Source organism: Chroicocephalus ridibundus, chromosome 4 (genome assembly GCF_963924245.1).
Source record: "Chroicocephalus ridibundus chromosome 4, bChrRid1.1, whole genome shotgun sequence".
Classification (NCBI taxonomy): Eukaryota; Metazoa; Chordata; class Aves; order Charadriiformes; family Laridae; genus Chroicocephalus; species Chroicocephalus ridibundus.
The window spans coordinates 42,154,104-42,176,753 of NC_086287.1; the positions used below are offsets into that span (position 1 = coordinate 42,154,104).

The following is a 22,650-nucleotide window of genomic DNA, read 5'->3' on the forward strand; positions in this document are numbered from 1 at the left end:
TGTTGGCACCTGGAGTACTGTGTCCCGTTCTGGGCTCCCCGGTTCAAGAAGGACAGGGAACTGCTGGAGAGGGTACAGCAAAGGGCTACCAAGATGATCAGGGGACTGGAACACCTCTCTTATGAAGAAAGGCTGAGGGATTTGGGTCTCTTCAGTCTGGAAAAAAGATGACTGAGGGGGGATCTTATCAATGCTTATAAATATCTAAAGGGTGGGTGTCAGGAGGATGGGGCCAGGCTCTTTTCAGTGGTGTCCAGTGACAGGACAAGAGATAATGGACACAAACTTGAGCATAAGAAGTTCCACCTAAACACGAGGAGGAACTTCTTTACTTTGAGGGTGGCAGAGCTCTGGAACAGGCTGCCCAGAGAGGTGGTGGAGTCTCCATCTCTGGAGACATTCAAAACCCACCTGGACGCGTTCCTGTGCAACCTGCTCTAGGTCAACCTGCTCTGGCAGGGGGGTTGGACTAGATCATCTCCAGAGGTCCCTTCCAACCCCTACCATTCTGTGATTCTGTGGTGTCTGGGCTCTGTGGGGGGAAAAAACAGAATACTGGGGAAAAAAGGAAAAAAAAAAAAAAGGAAGAAGAACATACAGAAAGAAGAAAAAGTACCAGCACAGTGCAACTACACTGCAGTACTAGAAAACCACTGTACTTCCAACTATAGCTACGATGAAAGCACATCTCTACCAGCACAGTAAGAAAGTATAAAAGATTAAGGAGATGCTCCTTGGCAGATCTGCTTAGTGCAGCTCACTCCTTTTACATCCCATGGTAATTTATATTGCATCTCAAATTAACCCGGCACTAATGCTCTCATTTGGCTTCTATACATTTCAGAGGAGATCTCTCAGCTGTGTTCCGTGGTTATACCCACAGATATAACCATATATACCACTCTGGAGATGTATCTCGTGCCAGTAGACAGATTTGTTTCATCAATTGCTGATAATCTCTCCTCAAACAATGTAAACTTTACTGACAAATGGGTTCTTCTGTCTTTACAAATTGCCTCTCTGCATGGCTGTAGAGCTGGATTGTGGTTTTTTTTTTCCCCACTTCAGAACAGACTGCATTGCCAACATCACTTTAGTGTAGGTTTGTTCCTCATGCAGGGGAGAGAGGTAAGCCACCGGCAACAGAAGCTTTATGAACTGTGCTGTACTAGCTAGGAGGCAGGCTGCGAATCTGGGTCTTTAGCATCTGAGTCAGTAAAAGAGAGAGCTCTACTCCGCTTCATAAAATATATATGCTAATCTCCCAGATGGCTAGATCTTTTTTTCTCCGTAGAACAGATGACCTGGAAAATAAAAGAAGACTAAAAACACTGGAGAGTGGAAATCCTGGGCCAAAATCTGAGAGCCTCCAGTAGATTACAGACAGATTTGGCTTTTAAATTTAGTTTTAATTTGTTCTGATAATAAAATATAACAGTGATTACATAACTATTATTACAGATCATAGTATAATTTCACATGTAACATGAAGCATTCATACATTTATCAGCAACTGTATAAGAAAATTAAAAAAGGAAGACCTTCAAATGAGATTCCTGCCTACACTGAAAGATATACAGCTAACAGAAATAATGTTTATCTTTGTCTCAGTAATGACTTCCATTTGCATACTGTGTATTATCTCAATCCAAGCCACATTTATAGCTCTTGTTTAATTTGTCATTGGTTGAGTTGCTGCTCCCGTAGAGGAACACCAGAACCTCACTGCCATACCGGCAACATTGTGCCACAGTTTTGTAAGTCTGTGGAACAAAAATTTAACTTATTTGAATAGAGGAACTGAGATTAGTTCAATGCAAATGCTCCCACCAGAGTTTAGCAAAGACCTCTTGGGTTTCTGAAATCTTTATAGGTGCTGGTGGTTTCAGTCTTCCTTTTTATGTTTCCTGTGAAAAAAATGAAGCAGCAGCACCGTATCCTTCAGTGCAAGAGCCATCATATGGCGCAGCACTCGCTCAGTGTTCTGCATCGCCTGCAGCACCTCAGCTTCCCTTTGAGGCCTCTGCCCGAGGAATGACCAAGTCGCCCTTGTTGGTGAGGGCGATGAGGTTTTGTTTGGAAATAACAAAAGCAAGATGGAAAACAACATACTAGGTAGTTCATGGTTTTGTTTAGGTGTTAAGTTTGTCAAACAAAGCTTTTGGGCCAGTTTTCATGTCACTGAAGCCACACTTGAATACCTTCAGAAATACAACCCAAAAATGAAGAATCCTGCATCTGAACTCCAGCCACAGGAGACAGACGCAAACTTTATTCCTACAACATACAGAGACATACAACATCCATTGGATACCAGCATTCACATCCAAATCACAGCTTTATACCCAAATCACAACTCTGCTGAATCTGTCAATACAAAGTTAAGGACATAAAATAGATAGATTTTTCATTTGGAATAAAATAATCCTTTTGTTGATTGAGGCTGATGTCTTTTTTCTCTAATTTGTATTTAGTAAGTTAACTTACTATTCAGAATAATAAACCTCAATCTAAAATAAGACCAACTAGGTCAGTGCAGTAATAATTGTTTTTTTCCATGTTGTCTTCAGGGAATAGGCAACATTTGCCTGCTGTCTCCTTTTATTTGCGATCACAGTTTAAATCCTTACCAGAATTAGTTAGAGGAGCCTCTTTCAAAAAATGCATGACTCTCTACTGGAAAATATTCTGTCTTGATTTTCCCATATAGCATCTACTCTATGCCTGGTGACTAAGCTCAAATATGATACTGTATTCATTCGATATTTCATAAGGCAACTGGAAGGCGGATTTCCTTGTACTTACGTGGAAACGGACCTAACTCTGTTTTGATCTTTTAGTTAAGTGTGGGCAGAGAGACACATCATGTTGTTACTGTGATGCCATCTCCCAGTACTGGCAGCACCAGATCCACCGACAGCCAGAGACACCGACCCATTGAGGAGGGATTTCATATTACGCTGTTGCAACCATCTCAAGGAGTCTGCCTTTACACTCCAGAATTAATTTGCATTATCTATTTACTTTTTTTTTCTTTCCCTAATTGGCGGTCTTAATTGGTGAGCTCTGGTCCTGTGCACCATCAAGGCACCGTACAGTTCACTGTGCAGCTGAAGCTTTTGTAGAAAGAGGGAAGTGTGATTCATGGAGTGAGCCTACACAGAACAGCCCCAGACTGCAGACTGTGGAGTGTCTTTGACTCTAATTGGTACCTGAGATGTTTTCAAAAGATAATATTAAACATAATTAACTTCTGAAGGATACATGCCTCCTTCTTTCTCATGGTATGGTATTTTCCCTCCAAAGTACGCTGCTGAAAGGGCCTGTAAGAGCAATATATGTTAGTGTGTGAGTAACAGTCTTTTCTGCACATATATATTGCTTTAGAGTAAGTCTTCCTGCTCCACTGCTGGTAGAATCTGAAATTTTTTATCACTGGGAAGTGGAGAGCCTCAGCTTTGATCCCAAAAGGTCTCAGGTAAGAGTCTACCTACAACGTTTATGGACAGACAAGTAATAATCAGATCTTTCTTTAAGTCAGTTTTGACCCTTGTATTCAAAACAAGAAAGATGCTTGGCTTTGCAGGAAGAGGGGATTTGAAAAAAAGTCACAATAAAAGGTTTTGCAATTTTCAGATATTTTTTACGTCTATTTTTCTCTACCTTGCCTCAAGCTAATGAGGAATGGGGTAATGATGAACCAACACTCAACAGAGTGAGCTACATAATTCACTGACAGCTCGTTAAACGTTCACCTCTAATTCACACCAGCAGAGCCATTCCACTACTCCACAACAATACCTACTCTCCTTAGACTCCATGGTGCTCTTACAGGAGTCTAAAGGGCCGAAGCCTGTAACACAAGCGAGCACCTCTCTGGGACTGCAGGGAGGTGGGACCTAGTGGGACTGAAGCACTGAACAGAACCCACCATTTGCTAACAAGCTCCAGGAAAAGCTAGCACGCTATTTGCCTACATTATTTTGAATGCATATGTAAAACGTGTTACAGTGAGACTATTTTGATGGCTACAAAAAAGTTCATTTCCCCATTTTCACACAGTTATCCTTTCTAGTATAGAATAGCTGCTTCACTACCAGGAAAGAAATATGCTTCCTTCTATCCAATTTTAGTGTACAAATTGTTTTGCCTACTTAACCCTAGTAGAAGGTATCCATCCTTGAATTGCCAATACTGTGCCAGAATTTCTTTATGTGGATATTAGGAAGAATTTTTTCACTGTGAGGGTGGTGAGACACTGGCACAGGTTGCCCAGGGAAGCTGTGGATGCCCCATCCCTGAAGGTGTTCAAGGCCAAGCTGGACGGGGCTTTGAGCAGCCTGGTCTAGTGGGAGGTGTCTCTGCCCAGGGCAGGGGGGTTGGAACTAGATGACCTTCAAGGTCTCTTCCAGCTCTAACCATTCTATGATTCTATAATTTAATTAAAAAAAAAGGAAAGGTTAACAAATCCAGAGCTGTCTGGGGAGGAGGATCTCTAACGAGGCAGGTCTCATTATGGCTATGCCAGGGGAATGTCACCCATGCTGAGGAGCTGCGGTGTCAGCCCTGGGCAGTCTCTCTTCTCCTCAGGCCCGCTCCGGAGATACAACCCACAACATGACATTTACAGTAACCTTCCAGCGCTTATTTTTGCTCCTTCTTCCCGGGGAAGGAGAAGGGAGATGACCTCACGCCAGCAGGAGCCGGAACTAATTGGCACTGATATTCTCATCGCTCTCAATTAACACAGCAGAAGGACGAACCCTTTGACCCGAGGAGGGTACGAATCCCGCCTCCCTGGGGCGGGCGTCGCGGAAGCCCCCCGCGATGGGGAGGATGGGGTCGGGGGGAAGCAGCGGGGTCGCGGCGGGGGAAGGGCCCGCCGCGCCGCCAGGGGGCGCCGCGCTGCTGACGGTCCTCCCACCCCCTCCCCCCCGCATCTCCCCCCTCCCGCCTCCGCCGCGCCAGCGCCGCCTTGTAAAAAGCGGCTTTATTTTTCCATTCTGCGGTCGACAATGAAGAAATTCTCGCCGGGGTTTATTTTTGGTCCCGCCTGGAGCCGCGCGCGGTTTCCTGCGGGCTCACAAAGCCCATTGTTTTTATTCAGCGAGGTGAAACCATTGTAGTCCGCGCGGGGCAGATCGGTTCCCCAGTTCCTCCAACCATTATTACCTTTTCCTGTTCCTCTTGAGAAAACGGGCCTTTGATACCCTGCCAGGGCGCGTTATTGAATCCCCTGCCCGTTTCAGGGTGAAATCATGACAAAGGCAGGCACTTTTACTGAAAGGAAGAAAAAAAAAAAAATTTTTTTTCAAAAAAAAAATCACAGCAAGAATGTGGAAGAAAACCTTACTCTGGAAAAAAAGCAAGTTGCGTAATAGTGAAGGAATGAGGTAGTGTGAGTCATCTCGCCCATGAGCACTTCATCTGCTCCGAGTTCTCACCCATCCAGGAGGGAGTTTGCCATTTACATCCCACAGCCAGTGAGCCCAGCCAGGGGTATAGCACCGAAAATAGAAATTTGTATAGTCATAGAATCATAGACTAGTTCATCTCCTAGCATATATGAGAAATGATCTCATGGTTGCCCTCAGCAGAGGCATAAACTCTCTTTACCTGCGTTTTATTACGGCCGACACCACTGAACCCAGCCTCATCTACGTCCTCGAGGTTTGGGAGACTTAGGTCCAAAGGCTCCCCTAAACACCCGGTTCCTCCTTGGATGGCCCCTTCTCATGGTCCATGCTTCATACTACTCTTACCATACTTTTCCTCCAGATTCCCCCTCAGAACAGCTCCTTTTATTCTCTGAACCCGGGGCTGATTTCAGTTCTTTCTTGTTTGCCCTCCAGTTTACTCTTTTTAATCTTCTATGGGAGTTAACGTGTGCCATTACAAATCCCGAGGGTGCTGTAAGAGTGAGAAAAAAGAAACGTGCTTTTCGGATGTAATCTTGTTCCTTTTTCTTAAAAACTGTCCAGAAGGGCGAGGCAGGTTAACTAATTTTCACTTAAAGTTTGAATTAGTCTTAATTCAAATGTAACTGTACATGCACATCTAGGACTCCAGGCTTCTTCCTCAGCTCTGCTACCGACCGATTCAGCGAACATGACAGTTTCCAGGTTTTTACCCACGGAGACTGACTAACTCTCAGCACACTTTTACCCTTATTTTGGATAGAGAGTGTTAGAAAGACAGCCGGATTGCAAAGACAATGGCTGTTGCTATCTCATCAGTGGGAAGAAGACGAGCTGTTATTATAAAGGATAAGCTTTCAGTAATGAAATCTCTCTTTTTCCTGTAGACTACACAAGGCCACACACATTGCTTGTGCAGCCACCTCCTACTGAATTTGCTTGAAGGTCACTCCAGCTAACTGAATTTGATGGATTTTCTGGAGACACCACTCTCACTCCTACTAAACACTTTCAGCCTGGAGCTGATGTTCTCCCATCACGCCATTAAACTCAGTCTCTCATAATTTCTCTGTTGTATTTATGAGCAAATCTGACAATTTAAGCACTTTTCTTAAAGTTTATGAGATGATGAGGTTCATAGAACCAGGAAATGCAATTAGCTAGTGAGAATAGCATCCAACAGAAGTTCCTACCAGGCCCACCAATCACATAGAAATCTTTCTGAGAAAGTATGTGTTGTTTAGATCTGTTGTTAGGAGTAAGGCAGAAGGCAGGCTAGTGAAAAGTTGGATTATTATAAGCTCTGAACTGTTCACTTGTAAGATCCAGATCCTACAGACTTTCTGCCTTAAAAAAACCCTAAGTTGTGTGCGGTTTTCCTGATGTCAGTGGAAGTAATAGTTGTGAATAAAGATGCTTTTCAATATGTAGCTTGCAAAATTATGCCTAAAGCTTTGACTTATATATCTTTTTTAAAAATTTAAAATGTTTTGCTTGGTTTCCGTGATATGCCATTTAAAGACTTACAAGAAAGCATTTAGTTGCATTGCTACCAACATAACTGCGAAGCAGTAGTGTGTACCAGAAATTCAAAATTCAGTCCAAGAGTCAAAATACTTTGGCCACCTGTGCTTAATTCTGCTGTTACCACAGCGAGACTGTTTTTCATATGATTTGTGTAACACTCCGTATTGAATTAAATCTTGGAAGTACATTTTCTACTGCAAAATAGCTTTTTGTGGTTAAAATACTGTTTGCAACAAAACCTCCTCTTTTCATGTCACGTCACATGCTGAAACAATGGAAAAAAGATAAATCACTCCAATCTAATTTTAAATGCTGCAAATTTTGCAATAGGTTCAACCAATTTCTATAGTGCTTATAACACTACATAAGAGCTATAGGCATATAGCTTACAGATTTCTGATGCAATCTTCGCTGGCATTTCTGGGTTCTATAAGCAGCATGAAGCAGAGTATAAATCTCTCCAAAAGGGTTGCTTACTCCACCCTTCCTTTGTTTCAAAGTCATTTCTGATTTTTTGCCTTTAGGATTATTTTTAATGTTAGATCATTTCCATTGTTTATCTCCAGAAAAGTGCTTCCAGGCCATTTTGCAGTCATCCCTGTTCTGGGAAGGCCTAAGAAAAGGTGAAGGTTATATGTTTCTCTGGCAGATGTGGTCAGAAATATATGTCTGTCATCAGCATCAGACACCTATATCTAATTCCTTTGCTCTCTAACAGTTTCCTCCCTGTTCATTTTCATTGCTTAATCCGTTAAAGATTTCCCAAGGGGCTGAATATATTTTTCCATGCTGCGGACTGATAAAGAATGCACCAACAAAATAAATAGACTAATGCTGTTAATATGGACAGTGATCTGGAGCCAAACCTGGAGCCAAGAACCTAGGAGCTGCACATGGCATCCACGCAAGTGGCCTTGGGAAACGCAGATGCCTCTGGATGCCTCAAGATCCCTAAGAATCTGACATGAGGGATTTACAGGCTGCTCCATGGTGGGCAAAATCCTTCATTCCTGAGCAAAAGATCAGGAAGAAACTCTGCAAAGGGTTGCTAACGGATCCACCCTCTCAGAGCGTCTCCTGTGGGTTTTTCCGCAGAAAGGATGGATCAACAAGCAGTGTTTAAAGAAAAACCTTTAGGCTGGCTGAGAGTTGGAATGAACCTGCCTGCAGTTCTCTGATCTGAGAACTCCACTGCTACCGTGCTGTTCAGTATCTGCTCTTCAAATGAAACGGGGAACAATCTCATGTGATAAATAAATATGGAGGAATGAATAGCCTTAGCTTCATCCCACTGCCTTGTCTCTGAACCAAGAAAAAGCTCACTTGTCTAGTACCGACTCTGCAGAAGCTGTGACAGTTCGTACAGATGCTCTTTGTGTTAAACATCACTCTGTTTAATGGTTCAGGACCTGGGAGATCTGGGTGCTGGCTTTGTCAATGGTTTACCTCATGAACCAGAGTAAATCACTCACTTTGCAATGCTGTTAACACCTGTACAAAGGAATTAAGGATAACTCCTTTGCAAGTTGCTTTCATCCACAGATGAAAAAACTATATCCAACACATGCATTGGTATCAGTGCCACTTAACAGATAATATGGAGTTGCAAAAAGTGAACCGAATCTATTTTTAAGTCCACTTATCATGGCTGCATATAATTCCCTACTCAGGTGCCACCCTGCCCCTGCTGTTGATGAGAGTCATCAGGCCTTACCCATATGGATGAGGGCAAAGAATTCTGACAACACACCTCATGGACACAAGGATAAATGTAAAAAGTGGAACATGGTCTGATGTAAAATCAGGCTGAAGACTATCAGCTAATGCAGCTGAAAGAATATTTGCATGAAAAATTATGCAGTTTCAGAACCTGTGGTGTATCTATATGTGTGCATGAACACATGGGTCTATATGCATCCATATGTGTGCTCTGTGTTCACAGGAATTGTCTCACTGGGTTATAGCAAAGAGCTAGCTGAAAGCAGGGGCTGCAAGGAGAGGCTGAGTTGAATGTGCATATGTGTTACTGTACAGCTATGGGTTTCTTTTACAGTAAGAGCTTCCTCCTAAATCAGCTTAACATGAAATGCTGTTTAGGGAGGGTAGGTTAAAACCAGTTGCCCATTGAATGGCTGCAACAAATCCATTCAGCCGGCAGGGGAGGAAGAAGATCTTTGTAGCTGCTGTTGTTTTCCTGACAAATAATTATGCCACCTCCAGCTGGCTGCCAAAGACCCTTTCTTTAAAAGCCATATGTCCTCTCTAATAAAGCTCGCATCACACCTCCTTCAGGCTTCCCTCATTCTGCTATACTTGTGCCTGATTTCATTTGGTTCATGCAGTGGTATGGCTGTAGGACGATGGCTTTCTTAAACCAGTGCTTAGAGAAAACACGCCTAGAGAAAAAGGAAAGATTGTCTGGGACAGCCTGGGTCTGTGCCTCTGTGATTCCTGGAATGTTACTCACTGGGTAGCTCATATGGGTTTTCTTTTTAAATAACTCTTTAAAGGGCTGCTGGAATCCAAGTTACTTTAGATCTGCCATAAAGTGGCAGTGTTTCAGGGCACTCCCCCCAGATTAATCATTTTCACATTCTGAAATCTGTCAACTGTACCTTCAGGCACTGCCAATTCAAGCAAATACAAAAATAGTAGTCACAACACCTCAGGGCATGATTTCATCAGATCTTCTACACTAAGCAGGTCTGACCTGCTCAATATTTATCCGTGAGACCTCCAGAGAACAGAAAGGATACAGGAAGGGGCAGATCTTGTGAGGCAGCTGAGATTTCTTGCCAGTATAAATCATAGAACATCTCTAGGAATTTAAACCTTGGTTGTTTAAAAAATAGCACTACTTCTGCTGCGACCGACCTATATTGCTGCTGAAGCAGGGTGTGACTAGAGATGCTACCTTCCAAAAGGGATTTAAAACTGAGATTCTGCAGTTCTTTTCTCAAATTCAGGTTGTTAACTATGGCCACATTCCATCTCAAGGCAATGAATTACATACTGTTTCCAATAGTCTTGAATGTCAAAATTATTCTTCACACCTCCTACTAAAGCACACAGTCACTGCCATATTCCACTTCAGACAAGGCTGTATTCAGTGAGGAGTCTTACATACACAGTTAGCAAAGGAGTTGAAATCAGACAGAAATATAAAGTTAGTCTTCTGTTTATTCAGAATGAAGCTGAAATCCAAGAGAGATCTAAGGAAACTGCCAAGGCAGCAGGGCCTCTGAACTCATCTGCCCAAGCAGACTCTCGTATGAACTCCAACTGCATGAAATTGTGACTTACATCCCCTACAACGCTGTTGCTTTGCAATGCCACTAGTTATTCCACAGATTCCCGCGGTCCCTGCATACATACATTACACTCAGCTTCTTCCCAGGCCCTCACCACAATGTCATAGCTTCCTCCACAGATCCCCATGATAATCTCCCCAACCCACGTTCCTTGTCTACACATTTTTGGCCTGCTAACTGTGCAAGACATGGCACATGCTGTGGATAACATGACGTTACATGCCTGTTGATAAGCCAGCCAGTTTAAGACTATTCTCCAGATTCTGCGTTCATTTCCCCTTTGGGCCTCCTAATGTTGGCCTTTTCTCATTACCTGGAAATTGGCAGGCGTTGAATATTTGTTAAAATTCCGCCTCTGACAACGTACTTGAAACTGAAACTCTCTCCCACACAGTGGCTAACCAATTGAAAAGGCTTAACTTTCTTAGAAAAATGGCTAAAAAGAGCCATAAGAGAGAGGAAATCCTTCAAAATGGAGAAGAGGGTCCTGGGGACTCATTTGCAAGCTACGGGAGCTTTCTACTTCAGACAGAGTTTTAACAGAGAACAAAGATCTTCAATAGGAATTTATCCCATTGGCAGCGTGAATCATTGTCTGGCAGAAATTTCTTACAGTAAGGCACCACTGTGCTGTGCTTTAAAGAATGTGGTATAAATGCTGCTAAAATACTGTCAGCTTGGTGTTTGGATATTCTAATTTTAGCCTTGTTTATTATGTTTCATCTCCATGGTGGTTTTAGGCAATGCTTGTACCAGCAATGCTAGCAAATTCCTCCTTATCACAGAGACCTTGTGGTCACCGGGACACCGATGACGCTTCTCTGTGTGATTTCTGTATGGACACGTCCAGACAATTAGGTCCTGTAATGTGGAAGTGGATGATGCCATCGCAATTTTCTTGCAAGAAACACTAACAGAACAATCTTTAGGAGGAAAGTTCATCTTAAAACTGCACTCTGTCTTGAGCAATGGGACCATTAAGCCATTCCAATTGATTTTTCAGCCATGCTGAAACAGCTACAAGAGGTTAGGATAGGGAGACCAGGGCCCATGTAGCTGCTAAAAATGTAGCGCAGAAAGCTGTATAGAGACAACTTCTAGACAACAAAGAAAACGAGGGGAGTTGAAGATGCTGTTGCTCTAGTGGCAAGTTACAGAAGGTTGCTATCAACAAGTTGGTAAGAATTCTTTTTTCCTAGCTGTCATGGGACATCTTTGTCTGCATGGATCTATTTTAAACAGTTTTCCCCTTTCAGCACTCCCTGATAATAAGAAACTTATGTAAGTGCTCTTCTTCGGGGAGAATCTTGCTTTGGTCTGCTTATTTTGTCTTGAGAAAACCACAGGGCTCTGAGAGCATAAGAAAAGAGCTTACACACTCAAGAGGTGCAGCAGGCAGCTGAGACAAACTGCAACGGCAGGATTAATGGGACTGTGAGCTTCATGGTTCAGCTATTTGCAGATCAGTAATTAGCATCCTCCACCCAGTGAATTGATCTCTCCCTAAGCAGCACTATAAAGTAATATGGAGAGCTTTATCAGTCAAAGGGATAGTTAAAAAAAAAAAGAAAAAACAAAACAAATAAAAAACCCCAACAACCCAAACCTTTCTTCCCCTTTCCTTGGAGTGTGAGGCCAAGAACTATGTTGTCCCATGATGAGAGACAGGGAATGGTTTGGCCTGCCCCACGAGCAGGGTGTATCCCAAAAGGGCAGGTGGATCTGGGAGCGTGTTTGGTGCCCTGGCAGTGATAAAGGCAGTGATAAAAGGTGGGCGTGGGCTGTATCCTGGCACACAGCTGGGGCTGCATCATGTGCTGTGAGCAGTGAACATACCAGCACAGCAGGGAGAGGAGGTCTCCTGCCATGTAGCCTTCCTGCTGGTAAAGCCATGCCTGGTCTATACTGAAGCACTAGAGAACAGGCTTGTTTTTCTCATTGTCTGTAAAGGCTGTGTTCTAGTTGGAAGTAGGGGTAATAGGCAGGAATGAATTTTACAGAGCAATTTCATAGCAATCTTGTAGTGTGTGAGGCTGAATCTGGTGTGACTTCTCTGCTAGAAGAGGGAGTGTGGCCTGTGAAAGGATCTGGCTTTTGTTTAGATGTTTGTTTAAAAACTGTGTGAATAAGCAGATAAGCTGCCGTCAGATGTTAACTTGATGGCAACATGTTCAGCGGAGTCCTGCAGTCGTCAAAAACCACTCTACAGTAATTAAAAACAAATCCAGAACAACCACCTGACAGGTTTTATAAGAAAATTAGCTATCTTACAGTGAAACTAGGCTAACAAATATTATTGTAGAATGAATTTCTGCTTTCTACCACCCTTGTAAATAAGTCTACTTCTTAATTCTCATATGAGAGAATAAAACACATTTATCGCCACTTACAAAAATGTTCTGAATTCAGTTAAACCCTGTTTTAAGCCCGTTGCAATTACAGGGGAATGGTGGAAAAAAAAAAAGTCAAGACTTAAAATTATGCAAAGGCTCTTAATGCCCAAGTAGCAAGTACGTATTTTAACTATTGCTGCTTCAGGAAATCAAAAAGCAGGTGTACTTCTCTCATAGGCTGATCAATTGCATAGAAAATTGCCTTTTGTCTTTTTCTTTCTTTCTTGTTGGAGCCAAAGTTGCTGCTTAGGATACTGTATCCAATCCACAGTAAGTAGTATGTGTCAGCAGGATCTTAAAAATTGGGGCTGAAATGCTGCTGTCTAACTATAGATCCTGAGACAAGGAATCAATAGGAAGAAGTAAATAAAAGCTGGTAGTGAGCCACCGAGGCCTAGTTTGTCAATCTTCATCTGAAAACAAACGCCGTATCCAGCGTGGAGAGAGAAGTGCTAGCCTTCATAATTGTAAAGTCAGTAAATCAGTGTTTTTCTTATTTTCTGCTGATTGTTTTATTAGTTACTTACAGCTTGGTATCATACTGTGATGATTACTGTAACGAAAAAAAACAAGGAAGTGCCAGTCATAAGCCTCCTTCTGGACATAATATTTTGCCTAAATTGGGTGAAATTTATTCTTTTTAACTTTGTTTCGTGTCTTGTCCTAATTATCTAAGTTATGTTCTCATAAAACTTAGGAATTCTCTTGATAACTAATTTAAAAATGGTAATTTTGGGTATCCCACAGAAGATGTCTGGAGGGAAAGCATAGAACTTCATTCCCCTGAATGAGAAGATAAGAGAGGCTGAAGTACTACTAATGCTGCAAAGCATTCTGCAGTATTATTCTTAGAAATGACAACATGTTGAAGCATTTTTGTGGCAGGTTTCAGTGTTTTGTTACTGTTTTGATTAAATTCCTGTTCTTACAATATCACGCATTAGAAAAAGTGTGCTCATAAGGCCAGTCAAGAAACTGTAATTAGTTTATCCGTCTGAGTATTTGGTATAACCTACGTTCTACTGTGTACCACATAGCATTGCCCTGATTTTGCAAATGCCCTTTCAACCCATGGGAGTGTGGCATGAAGTAAAGAAAAATGATGCTGTATATGGGTACCAGATCACTCTTCCTTGGACAAGTCCAAGACAAAACAGCCATATCTTTAATATGATGGCATACCTAAGAGACCCCACAATATTAATTTGCTACTGAAGTTTCCCCAATAGCCTGCGGTTGTAAGGAAGACACCTGACTGTGTACGTATATAAAGAACATGAGGAAAAATGGAGTTAAGGATTGCCTGCCCAAAATAACAGTTACTGTTTCGAGTTGGTTTCCTCCTGTGTAACGATGGCTTATGTGGAAAATGACTTCTTTGCCTTAGTCTTGGCATACTAAATTACAAGTGAAATGCTGTAGAAAAATAGGTTGATCTCCAACCATTTGATTTAGTGCCTCTTCTCTTAAATATCTTATCTAATCAATTGTTCGCTCTTCACTGATGTCATGCTCAATTTTTCCTAGAGCACACTCTTTTCCTGTAGAGACTAACACCCATCCTAAAGAAGTACTGTAAGGCTAAAGTAGACTGCAGAAGATAAGTTAGTTAATTCCTTGGACTGCAGAGGTTTGATGCATAGATTGAGTCTACTGCTGTTACTTTCTATCCAGATGTGGACTGATTGTTTGTTTCCCGTAAAAGCTAATCAGGATTATTTTTTTTCCTTACTTTGTTAATGATGCCTACGACTGGGCTTGTTATCAATTTTACCTTCGGGCAGGGATGGATTCCAATAATATTATTTCCCCATCTTGTGTCCTAATGTTTTCAGCCTGTCTGCATTCAAATAGCTAAACAATGAAATTTAATTGTCCTCTCAACCATGTGATATTCTCTCGTGTGTTTTACTGGATGCAGTCTAGATCATCCCATGATGAAGTGCTCTTGAACAGGGCTATCTGTGCTAAACTAGGTTACACTGTTTTGGATCAGGGTTGAGCCTGTGATATTCACGCTTTGTTTCCTCTGTTTGTGGTTGTTGTTTTTTTTTTTTCTTTAACCCCCCATTCCCCCCCAAGCCTCTATCTCTCCATGGCTGGTCCAATGACTTCTAGGAGCAGGGCTGGGGAAGCAGCCATGAGTTTCCACAGCATCCAGCCTCTCACACAGGGGCACGGTTTAACATGAATCATCCCTATGAGGCTGAGGCTAATCTGTCCGGATTTAATCAATGGCTTCTAAACAGAAGCATAAAGGTTTTTAAAGCATTTACTGCAGCCTTCAGACGCATTACTAATGAATGTTATCCCTCTTGCCTCCTTTTTGTGGAGAAGGTGAACAGCTTTTTATGTAACATTCATAAAACAGCTGCTGGTAGAACTAACACTTCATAATCCTGATCATTACAGTATCAGAGTATATTTATGGATAACACAGCCTATAAACTACATCTTCTAACAGCTGTATTTGTAATTTTAGTTTTAAATGGTATTTTGGCAAATGATGTAGTTGAAACATGCTTCATAGTTTTGGGTTTTTTTCTGAGCCTACTGTAACTATTGAGGCTTGTCATGCTTGGCTTTATCCCAGAAGGATAAAGGGAATTCCCCCTCCCCATCCATGATAATCCTCTGTAGGTTTTCACTGTTGGTGTGTTGGGATTTTTTTTCCCCTCCCCCCCAATCCTCTTTTCCTTTCATATCTCAGTGCTGTTTGACAGAGTGGAAAAAATACTCCTTTGCAAAATACTGCTAGCAGTCTTATATTAAAAACTGTATTACTTGAAACAATAAAGTTAAAAGTGGTTTATTTGTTTATACTGGGAAGAGACAGCCATCATGGCTGGGGTTTTGTGTCCACCCCTTCTCCCTACTTTGTCACTGGGGAAACAAAAAATAGCTCATCTACATCTGCTTTGAGTCAGTCACTTCTGTCTCCTGGTTTTCCAAGAATAGCCAAATGCTGCCATTGGTTCGCTAACTGTCAGGGAGAAAAACACTGTGGAGACTGTGGCATTAACGCAGCCTCTTGAAAACACCAGCCCAAATGCGTGCTCATCATGAGTCATGACTGAGCGCTCCGGTTATTTCATTCCTGCAATTCCTCTGCAGCAGAGTCCCAGAAGGTGCCGCTCCCCTGTCTCCCATCCGCTGGAGCGGGACAGTAGCTTGGTCTCAGGACGGAACCTGTGTGGGAACCTTCTGCCACCACAGCGAGAGTATCATAGCGTACCCTCACGGCTACTTTTTCCCAGATGTGACTGGTGAGCCAGGCTATTTTAATGAGCCATCCTCAGCAGTACTTGTTCATAAGGTTTGAAGGAAAAAACCTCCCTTTTCCCCTGCTTGACAGCGCTCTCCCAACTCCTTCCCTAATCTATCCTTTTTTTATCTGATACGTGACTTTTGGGACGTACCCGTCTAAGGGGAAGGCTGGGACTTGCTGAGAACTAGTTGCTTTCTGTGAAAATGGCTGAATGTGGAAGCTGAGACCGACCTCTGTGAGAGACTCGCGGTGTGCCCCTGGCCTGCTGTGCTGTGTTCTGCCCTGCGTTAAAGCCTGAGCAATTCTGGCTCTGTGCGTGTTGGAAGCAACACCAAAACAAGCCCTGTGGTGGGACAGGGGTTTTGGTAACGTACGTTGACAGTAAACGTGGACTCCAAAAAAAGGCAAGGTTGTTACCTTAATTTTAAAGCACCAAAGCGTGTGACGGGACGATGTCCCCCTCGCCCTGCAACAAGAAGAGGTGACAGCGCCTTGCCAGAAGCAAGGCCCTGAAAGAGGGGAAGGAAAACCCCATGTGCCTCCCTCCATTTTCTAGGAGTATCCTGACACGGCACAAGCCCCGAGAGCCACCCGGGCCAGGCCGCAGGCATGAACCCGCCCCGGTGATGGGGACATACGTTCCACCCTCCCACCCCGAGTGCTCCTGGCGCCCCCCAGCCTGCCGCCGCCCCGCCGCTGGGGCTTGGGTCCCGGGTGGCGATTAGGGCCAGCGGCAGCCGCTCGCCCGCCCCGCCCTCCTCCGCGCCGCCAGGGGGCGCTAGCGGCGGGGCGAGAGGCCGCGCGCAGGCGCAGTGGCGGGCGCCCCCGCCCCCGCCGCCTTGTCCCTCCCCGGCGACAGAGCGCGGGGCGGGCATCCCCCTGCCGCAAGGGCTGCCGGTCTATCGGCGGCGCGGGGGCGGGCGGCCGGCCCGGGGCCCGGACATAAGATGGCGGCGGCGTTGCTGGGGAGGCGGCGGCGGCGGTTGCGGCCGTGCGGGCTGTCGCGGAGGGCGGGCGGCGCGCGGCTCTGCCCGGGCTCGCAGGGCGGATAGAGCGGGGCCGGCTCGGCGGAGCGGGGCCGCCATGGGCTCCCAGGTGCTGCAGATCCTGCGCCAGGGCGTGTGGGCGGCGCTGAGCGGCGGCTGGTACCAGGACCCGCACCAGGGCGCCGGGGTCAACGCGCTGCACCTCTACCTGTGGCTCTTCTTGCTCGGCTTCCCCTTCACCCTTTACATGGTGAGCGCTGGCCGCGACCGGCGGGGCGGGGGGGGAATGGTGCCGGCCTGGGCCTCGGGGCGGGCGGGCCTTGGCGGGGGGGCGCGCCCGCCTCAGCGGCGACGGCGAGGCCCGGCCCGGCCCGGCGCGGGGGGGGGCGGGAAGGGCCCCGGGGCCGTCGCACGCGCGCCCCCTGCCGCCGCCGGGCCGCCCCGGGGCCCGCCGGCCGCCGGGTTCCCCTGTCGGCCCCCGGCGCTGCCCGCGGCGGGCCCAGCAGCCGCGGTGGAGGCGGGCCGGGGTACGCCTGAGGCTGCGGCGTTTGGGGAGCACGGACCTGTTACCGGGGGGAAAGTGGGGGGAGCGGGTCGGGCGCGGCAGGGCTTTAGTCGCTGGCGCTCTGCCTTCGTTTTTCTGTTCACTTGCCTTCAAAACTGGACATAATGCTGCGAGGTTCCACTGCAGGTCTACTGGTAGTCCAGGAAGAAGCGCAGTTTCTGTAGAAGCTGTCAGATCTAGTCGGTATTTCTGCCTGGTGGCTCTGTCGCTTTCTCTTCTGACTTTTGAGACAGGGTTATGGACATCCCTCCCCCAATGGACGTATGGACACAGGGTCCGTAACCGAGAAGTTTATTTGGCCATAATGTAGCGTGCTGTGTGCAGGCTGGCAGTGTATCTGGACTGTGTGTTATTGACAAGAAGCTACTTTGTCTTTTTTGCTTGTGACCAGATTTTACTGTACTTGGTTTGGGAGAATTGCTGTTGAGTATATCTCTGTATCTGCCACTTCAATCAACTGTTGAAATACTAACCTTTAAACCTAGAAGCTCTATTGACATTTGGACTTGGAAACAAATATAGGAGAGGTATGATCAGTTATGGGAGAGGGGGCAGTTTCCTGTTGGTCAGTGCTTTGCTTCCTGTGTAAGCTGTGTGTAATTGCTGAAATACTAATATTTCACTTTAGATTTTTTTCATTAGGAAAGCGTGAGCACACTAGGTATGTTGTGACCGCTTTTGAGCATGTGAGGTGGAATGTAATTTGCAAATCTGCCAGGTCCAGATGCTGTGACAACTTAAAGTAGAAACTGCCCTGTGAAAAAATGTGAGTTAGTGAATGAAATCTTGGAGGAAAAACTCTACGTGAGTGCAGTTGCAGAGATTCAGAGCTCTGGGGTCAGGCATTTGCTTTGTTAAAAAGCAATTTGTAAGACTGCAGTCTGAGACACTTCATACTAAGAAATACCTAGTGTAGAAGAGGAAGCTGCAACCCTGTACAGTTAGCTTTTAATTCACATTACTGGGTCTTGGAAAAAGTAGCTTCGAGGCTTTTTGTTTGAAAACTTTAGACTGCTGGCAAGGAAACCGCAGGCTGAGACAAAATGCTTCTAAAACCAAAGTTAATGTGACAACAGCTAGATAAAACTTTCAACTAAGCAGATCCTCTCTATAAAAACTGTGAATCTCTATCTCTTTGGGGTTCTGCTGAATGTTGGAAGAGGAGAGTCCTTTTGTCTGAAATGCAGCTTTTTTTTTTTTTTTTAAGAAATACTATCCTTCTGCTTTGACAGAATAGTCTATTTAATTAGTACTGCCTTGCTGAGCAAGCTGCTCATAAAGCTGTGGTGAGCTATGTTCTGCATGTACAGGAGACTTTTGATGGGAGTTGATCTATATTGTACACAGGTCTCTTGACAACTGATAAATCTGGACCAGCATTTGAGTCTTGTGCTGCTCTTAAAGCAGCAGTTAAACTTCAGTTGCCCATACTATGGGGTAAACTTGAGTTGCTTAAACTTCTTGCTTTTCCTGTGCAAAAGGAAAAGACAGGCAAAAGCAAGCTGCTTCAGGTTTTGTTGAGGTCAGAGAAAATCTCTTGCTTCATAGCTCTGGACAAGTTAAAGATGCAACAACAAGTGCCAACTTCCCTGAGAATAAGTAGGGAGATTAGTCACAAGTTAAAGCAGATTGAATCATATTTGGCTGTTTTCCCTCTTTCCACCCTCTGCAGTTTAAGTGTTGTCTAGACACAAGCTAAACAGGCAGAACCGTGATGGTCATCTTAGCTCCTTAGCATCTCTTAAGCGCCTTTTCAGAATAAAAAGCAGTAAATGTTGCATTGCTGTAGGACATACATAAATAAGCAGAACTTGCTTAAAAAGTCTTAGGTAATCGTAATCTGAATTCTGAGCATGGCTCAGTGGTGTGTAGGAGGGAGTTTCTAAGCTAGCTTCAAATGATTTGTTGCTGGCAGACAACCCTGTGTGTTTAAAAAAACAAAGTATATAGAAAGACTTAGAATGCTGGCAGGTTCGATATTACTTATAAAACTTACTCACTTAAAGGAATTCCGAGATCATAGTGTTGCTTTGATGCATTGGGGCAGCAATAACTGTAGTTATTCCTAAATTGTTTTGTAGCAACAAAGGCAAAAGGATCCCCTAAGAACTTCTCAAGGCTGAATGCATTTTTACAGTAAACCTAATCACTTTTTTTCAAATGTCATTTAACTCCCAACAGGAATGGAACACTTAATCTCTTTTGGATATGATAATTTAGATACATTTATTGCTTAACAACTTGGTTTATTGCACGCAAGGTTGCAGATGTTTCATCCGTGCATTCCTTCTATTGATCCTGTATTTTCAGAATGGAATCTGGTAATGGTTGCAGTCAGCAAGTAATACCATAAATATGTGTGTTTCTTAGCACATGTATGCCAGTACTGTTAGGGTTGATGGGTTTAATGGTTTAATGCATGGTGCAAACCAACTGAAGAAATTAGCAGTAGAATTCAGTGAACCTTTCTTCCTTGGTCCCTCATCTGCCTTCTGAGCTTAAGTACATGAAAGTGAGATCGGTACCCTGTGTAAAGGAGAAGACAGATGTATAGAAAAATGTATCTGTATTACAGATCCGATACTCTTATTTTTCTCGTGTGTATTTAACTGAAGGACTTAACCCATCCTTGTTGAGAATGTGGCAAAATTAGAGTGAATCTAATGAAGAAATTGGGGTGTAGAGGAAGAGAAACGTCTGCTTGAGCAAAGCTGCTTGAGTCTGTACTTTTGGATCTGTGGCTTGGCAGCATGCATACAAAAATACTGCTTTCTAGACTAGTTAAATCTATCCTGTTTGGATGTTTGTATTCAGTAACAGACTCAACTGTGCTTGTTGATCTGCATATCTGTCGTAAGAGCTGATCCCTGTTTTTACTCTAATCCAAAACTCAAGTTGGGAGAAGAAAATAGGCTACAATATGGGGAAACTGTACAGCTAGGTTGTAAAACATAGTGGCGGAGTTGGAAAAAATACTGTAAATGCAGAGGCCAATGTTATGCATCGGTTTTGCAAGGGGGAAGGGAAGAGAGGAGGCTGCCAAAGCACTTCCCCTAGTCGGAATGCTGTTTCAGCCCCACCACGTGCGCAGGAGGGGGTGAAGTCTTGGCTCCAGTGCTTGGGGAACTTTGCCAGTGACTGAAGAGGAGCCAGGACTGTACCTTGCTTGGGGTGATGGGCTTGTATGTACCTACAGAACTTGTCTGTCAAAGTTAAGCTCATTTAGACAACAGTTCACTTAATAGGCACTTGGTTTCCTGACTTGTGTATGTAGTTATAGAAGTAGGTCACACAAATGTATCTTCATGTGGATGTCTTTTTCCAGTGAAGTTTCTGAAATAGGTGCTGTTTCATAAACTAAGAGTTTAAGTACTTGAAGTTGGATGTATGATGAGAATCCCTGGTAACCCACACTGCTCTAAGCCACATCTAGTTTCCTGGTTACTCGAGTTTCATTTGTATGCCTTGAGGTTTCAGTCGAAAGCTAGATAACTTGTAACTGAACGTGCTTCCTGATAACAGCAGTTATCAGGCCGCTCATAAACAAAAAATGGCGACAAAATTGCATCTGCTGTTTCTTTCCTTTTCTCCAGTGTGACAGTTTCTATAAAATACTGGCCTTTAAAATGCTTTAACGTGAGAGCATTTTACAAGGCAACTGCTACTGCTCAATAAATGTTTGATTGATATCACTTTTACGTAAGGACTTGCAATCTGATTTGGGTTGGGAGACTCCCCTATGGATGTTCTCAACAGGTAACACCTACACGTCTCTTTTTGACAATAATCTGGAAACTTCATTGCATCTGTGGTATCTAGCTAAAGCTAGATGGGGTTAGGTAAGGTCCATATGGTCTTTGTTTCTTCATAAGTATGCAGCCTAGCTTGTGATCAATGAAATTTCTTCTGATTCCTGGCACTTACGTATTTGAAAAGTTGAATCAAGATACTGTGTCCTTTGTAGTTCAAATTGGAATATTTTAGTTCTGTAACTAGTGGTCTGAGGTTTCAGTTCTGTTCTAGATTGACCACTGGAATCGAGGAGTATTTAAAGCTTTTTCTACCTACTCTTTCACAAAAGGTGTGTTGTGGTGCAGCTGAGCTGACCTAACAGCCAGCAGCTTCCACAAGGGACAGTCCCGCTCCTCAGCTGTGCATTCCTGTGTCTCACCTTTGTCCACATATATAGTATGGATTTCATAAGTTGTCCTGAAAGGTTTAAAATTGGAAAGTAACTGCTGAGGGAAAGGTGGTAGAAACTTGTTGTCCTTCCCCTTGCCCTCCATCTTTGAGAGTACTACTTAACTTCCCTTTAAGATTTAGGGAAATACTTTCAGCTAGGAATTTATCTAATGATTTGGTTTATTCAGCCATTAGATGACTGAAGTTTTCAACAGAATGTAATTAAAGCAGGCAGGTTTTGTATGGTCATGTCTAGCTCTTTCTTCTCTCCTATAAGAGCTTCAGTTGTGACTGCTGCTGTTCAGTGTATGTTTTCTTTTGATGCTCTAATGGAGTGACTAGAGATGTGCCATAAAATGGGATGTTCTCTGAAATGCTGTTGCAGATACAGACTTGTAGCCAGCTGGTGTCTGCTAACAAGCTCTGACCTGAGGTTTTTAGTCTGTTGTACCCAATAAAAATGCTTTAGTACTTGTGAAAATAACTGAAGTGAGATCTATCTGCAAATTTGTAGGACTTGGATTTGTATTCCAATCTTGAAGATGGTATTGTATAGGATCCTCAGTTATGTTGGTGAGAGACTTGTCTCTCCTCAAATGTGGTAAAATGTCAAGCACAATTTAAAATATAATCTCACTTTAACTTGCCCTGGCTTGTGGACAGAAGACCCCAAATGGATGTTGAATGCTTCTAAGTTTGGCAAAGAAAAATAGAGAAGGCACCAGTGGTTTAGGTTGGGTTGCAGTAATTCTTTCTCTTCTGGCTAGAATGCAGGTGAGTTGTTGGTACCATGCTGCTAGTGCCACAGCTTGAGACTTAATGTAGAGTGTAATCAGACAGCAGAGTATGCCGAACATGCTAAAATTTCTCCTATTCCCAGAGCATATGCCCTATCCAGAGAGGGATATCTACTAATAATGCGAAGAATGAAAAGTAGTGAATTAATTTATTTTGTTTTTAGCTTTTTGCAATCCATCAGAAACGGCATGTGAGGAAAAAGT

General features: G+C 43.8%; 1 protein-coding gene and 1 long non-coding RNA gene across 9 annotated transcripts in view; one reads left to right on the forward strand and one right to left on the reverse strand.

The window, feature by feature from the left end:
* Positions 1 to 2,126: 2,126 nt before the first annotated feature.
* Positions 2,127 to 5,342, reverse strand: LOC134514325 (uncharacterized). The gene is made up of 3 exons (XR_010070691.1): positions 5,173 to 5,342; positions 3,265 to 3,323; positions 2,127 to 2,367 (listed from the first exon to the last, which is right to left on the reverse strand). It is a non-coding gene; the product is annotated as an uncharacterized LOC134514325 (long non-coding RNA).
* An 11,432-nt stretch (positions 5,343 to 16,774) lies between these two features.
* The window catches only part of PCNX1 (pecanex 1), a 92,330-nt gene continuing 86,454 nt past the window's right edge, over positions 16,775 to 22,650 (forward strand). For 4 of the 8 annotated variants that reach the window (XM_063331411.1, XM_063331413.1, XM_063331412.1 and 1 more), the window contains exon 1: positions 16,775 to 17,152. In XM_063331411.1, the coding sequence (XP_063187481.1) occupies positions 17,000 to 17,152 (153 nt within the window). In that variant the 5' untranslated portion in view covers positions 16,775 to 16,999. The remainder of the gene's footprint in view (positions 17,153 to 22,650) is intronic. The other 4 variants (XM_063331414.1, XM_063331416.1, XM_063331417.1 and 1 more) reach the window with 1 other exon arrangement.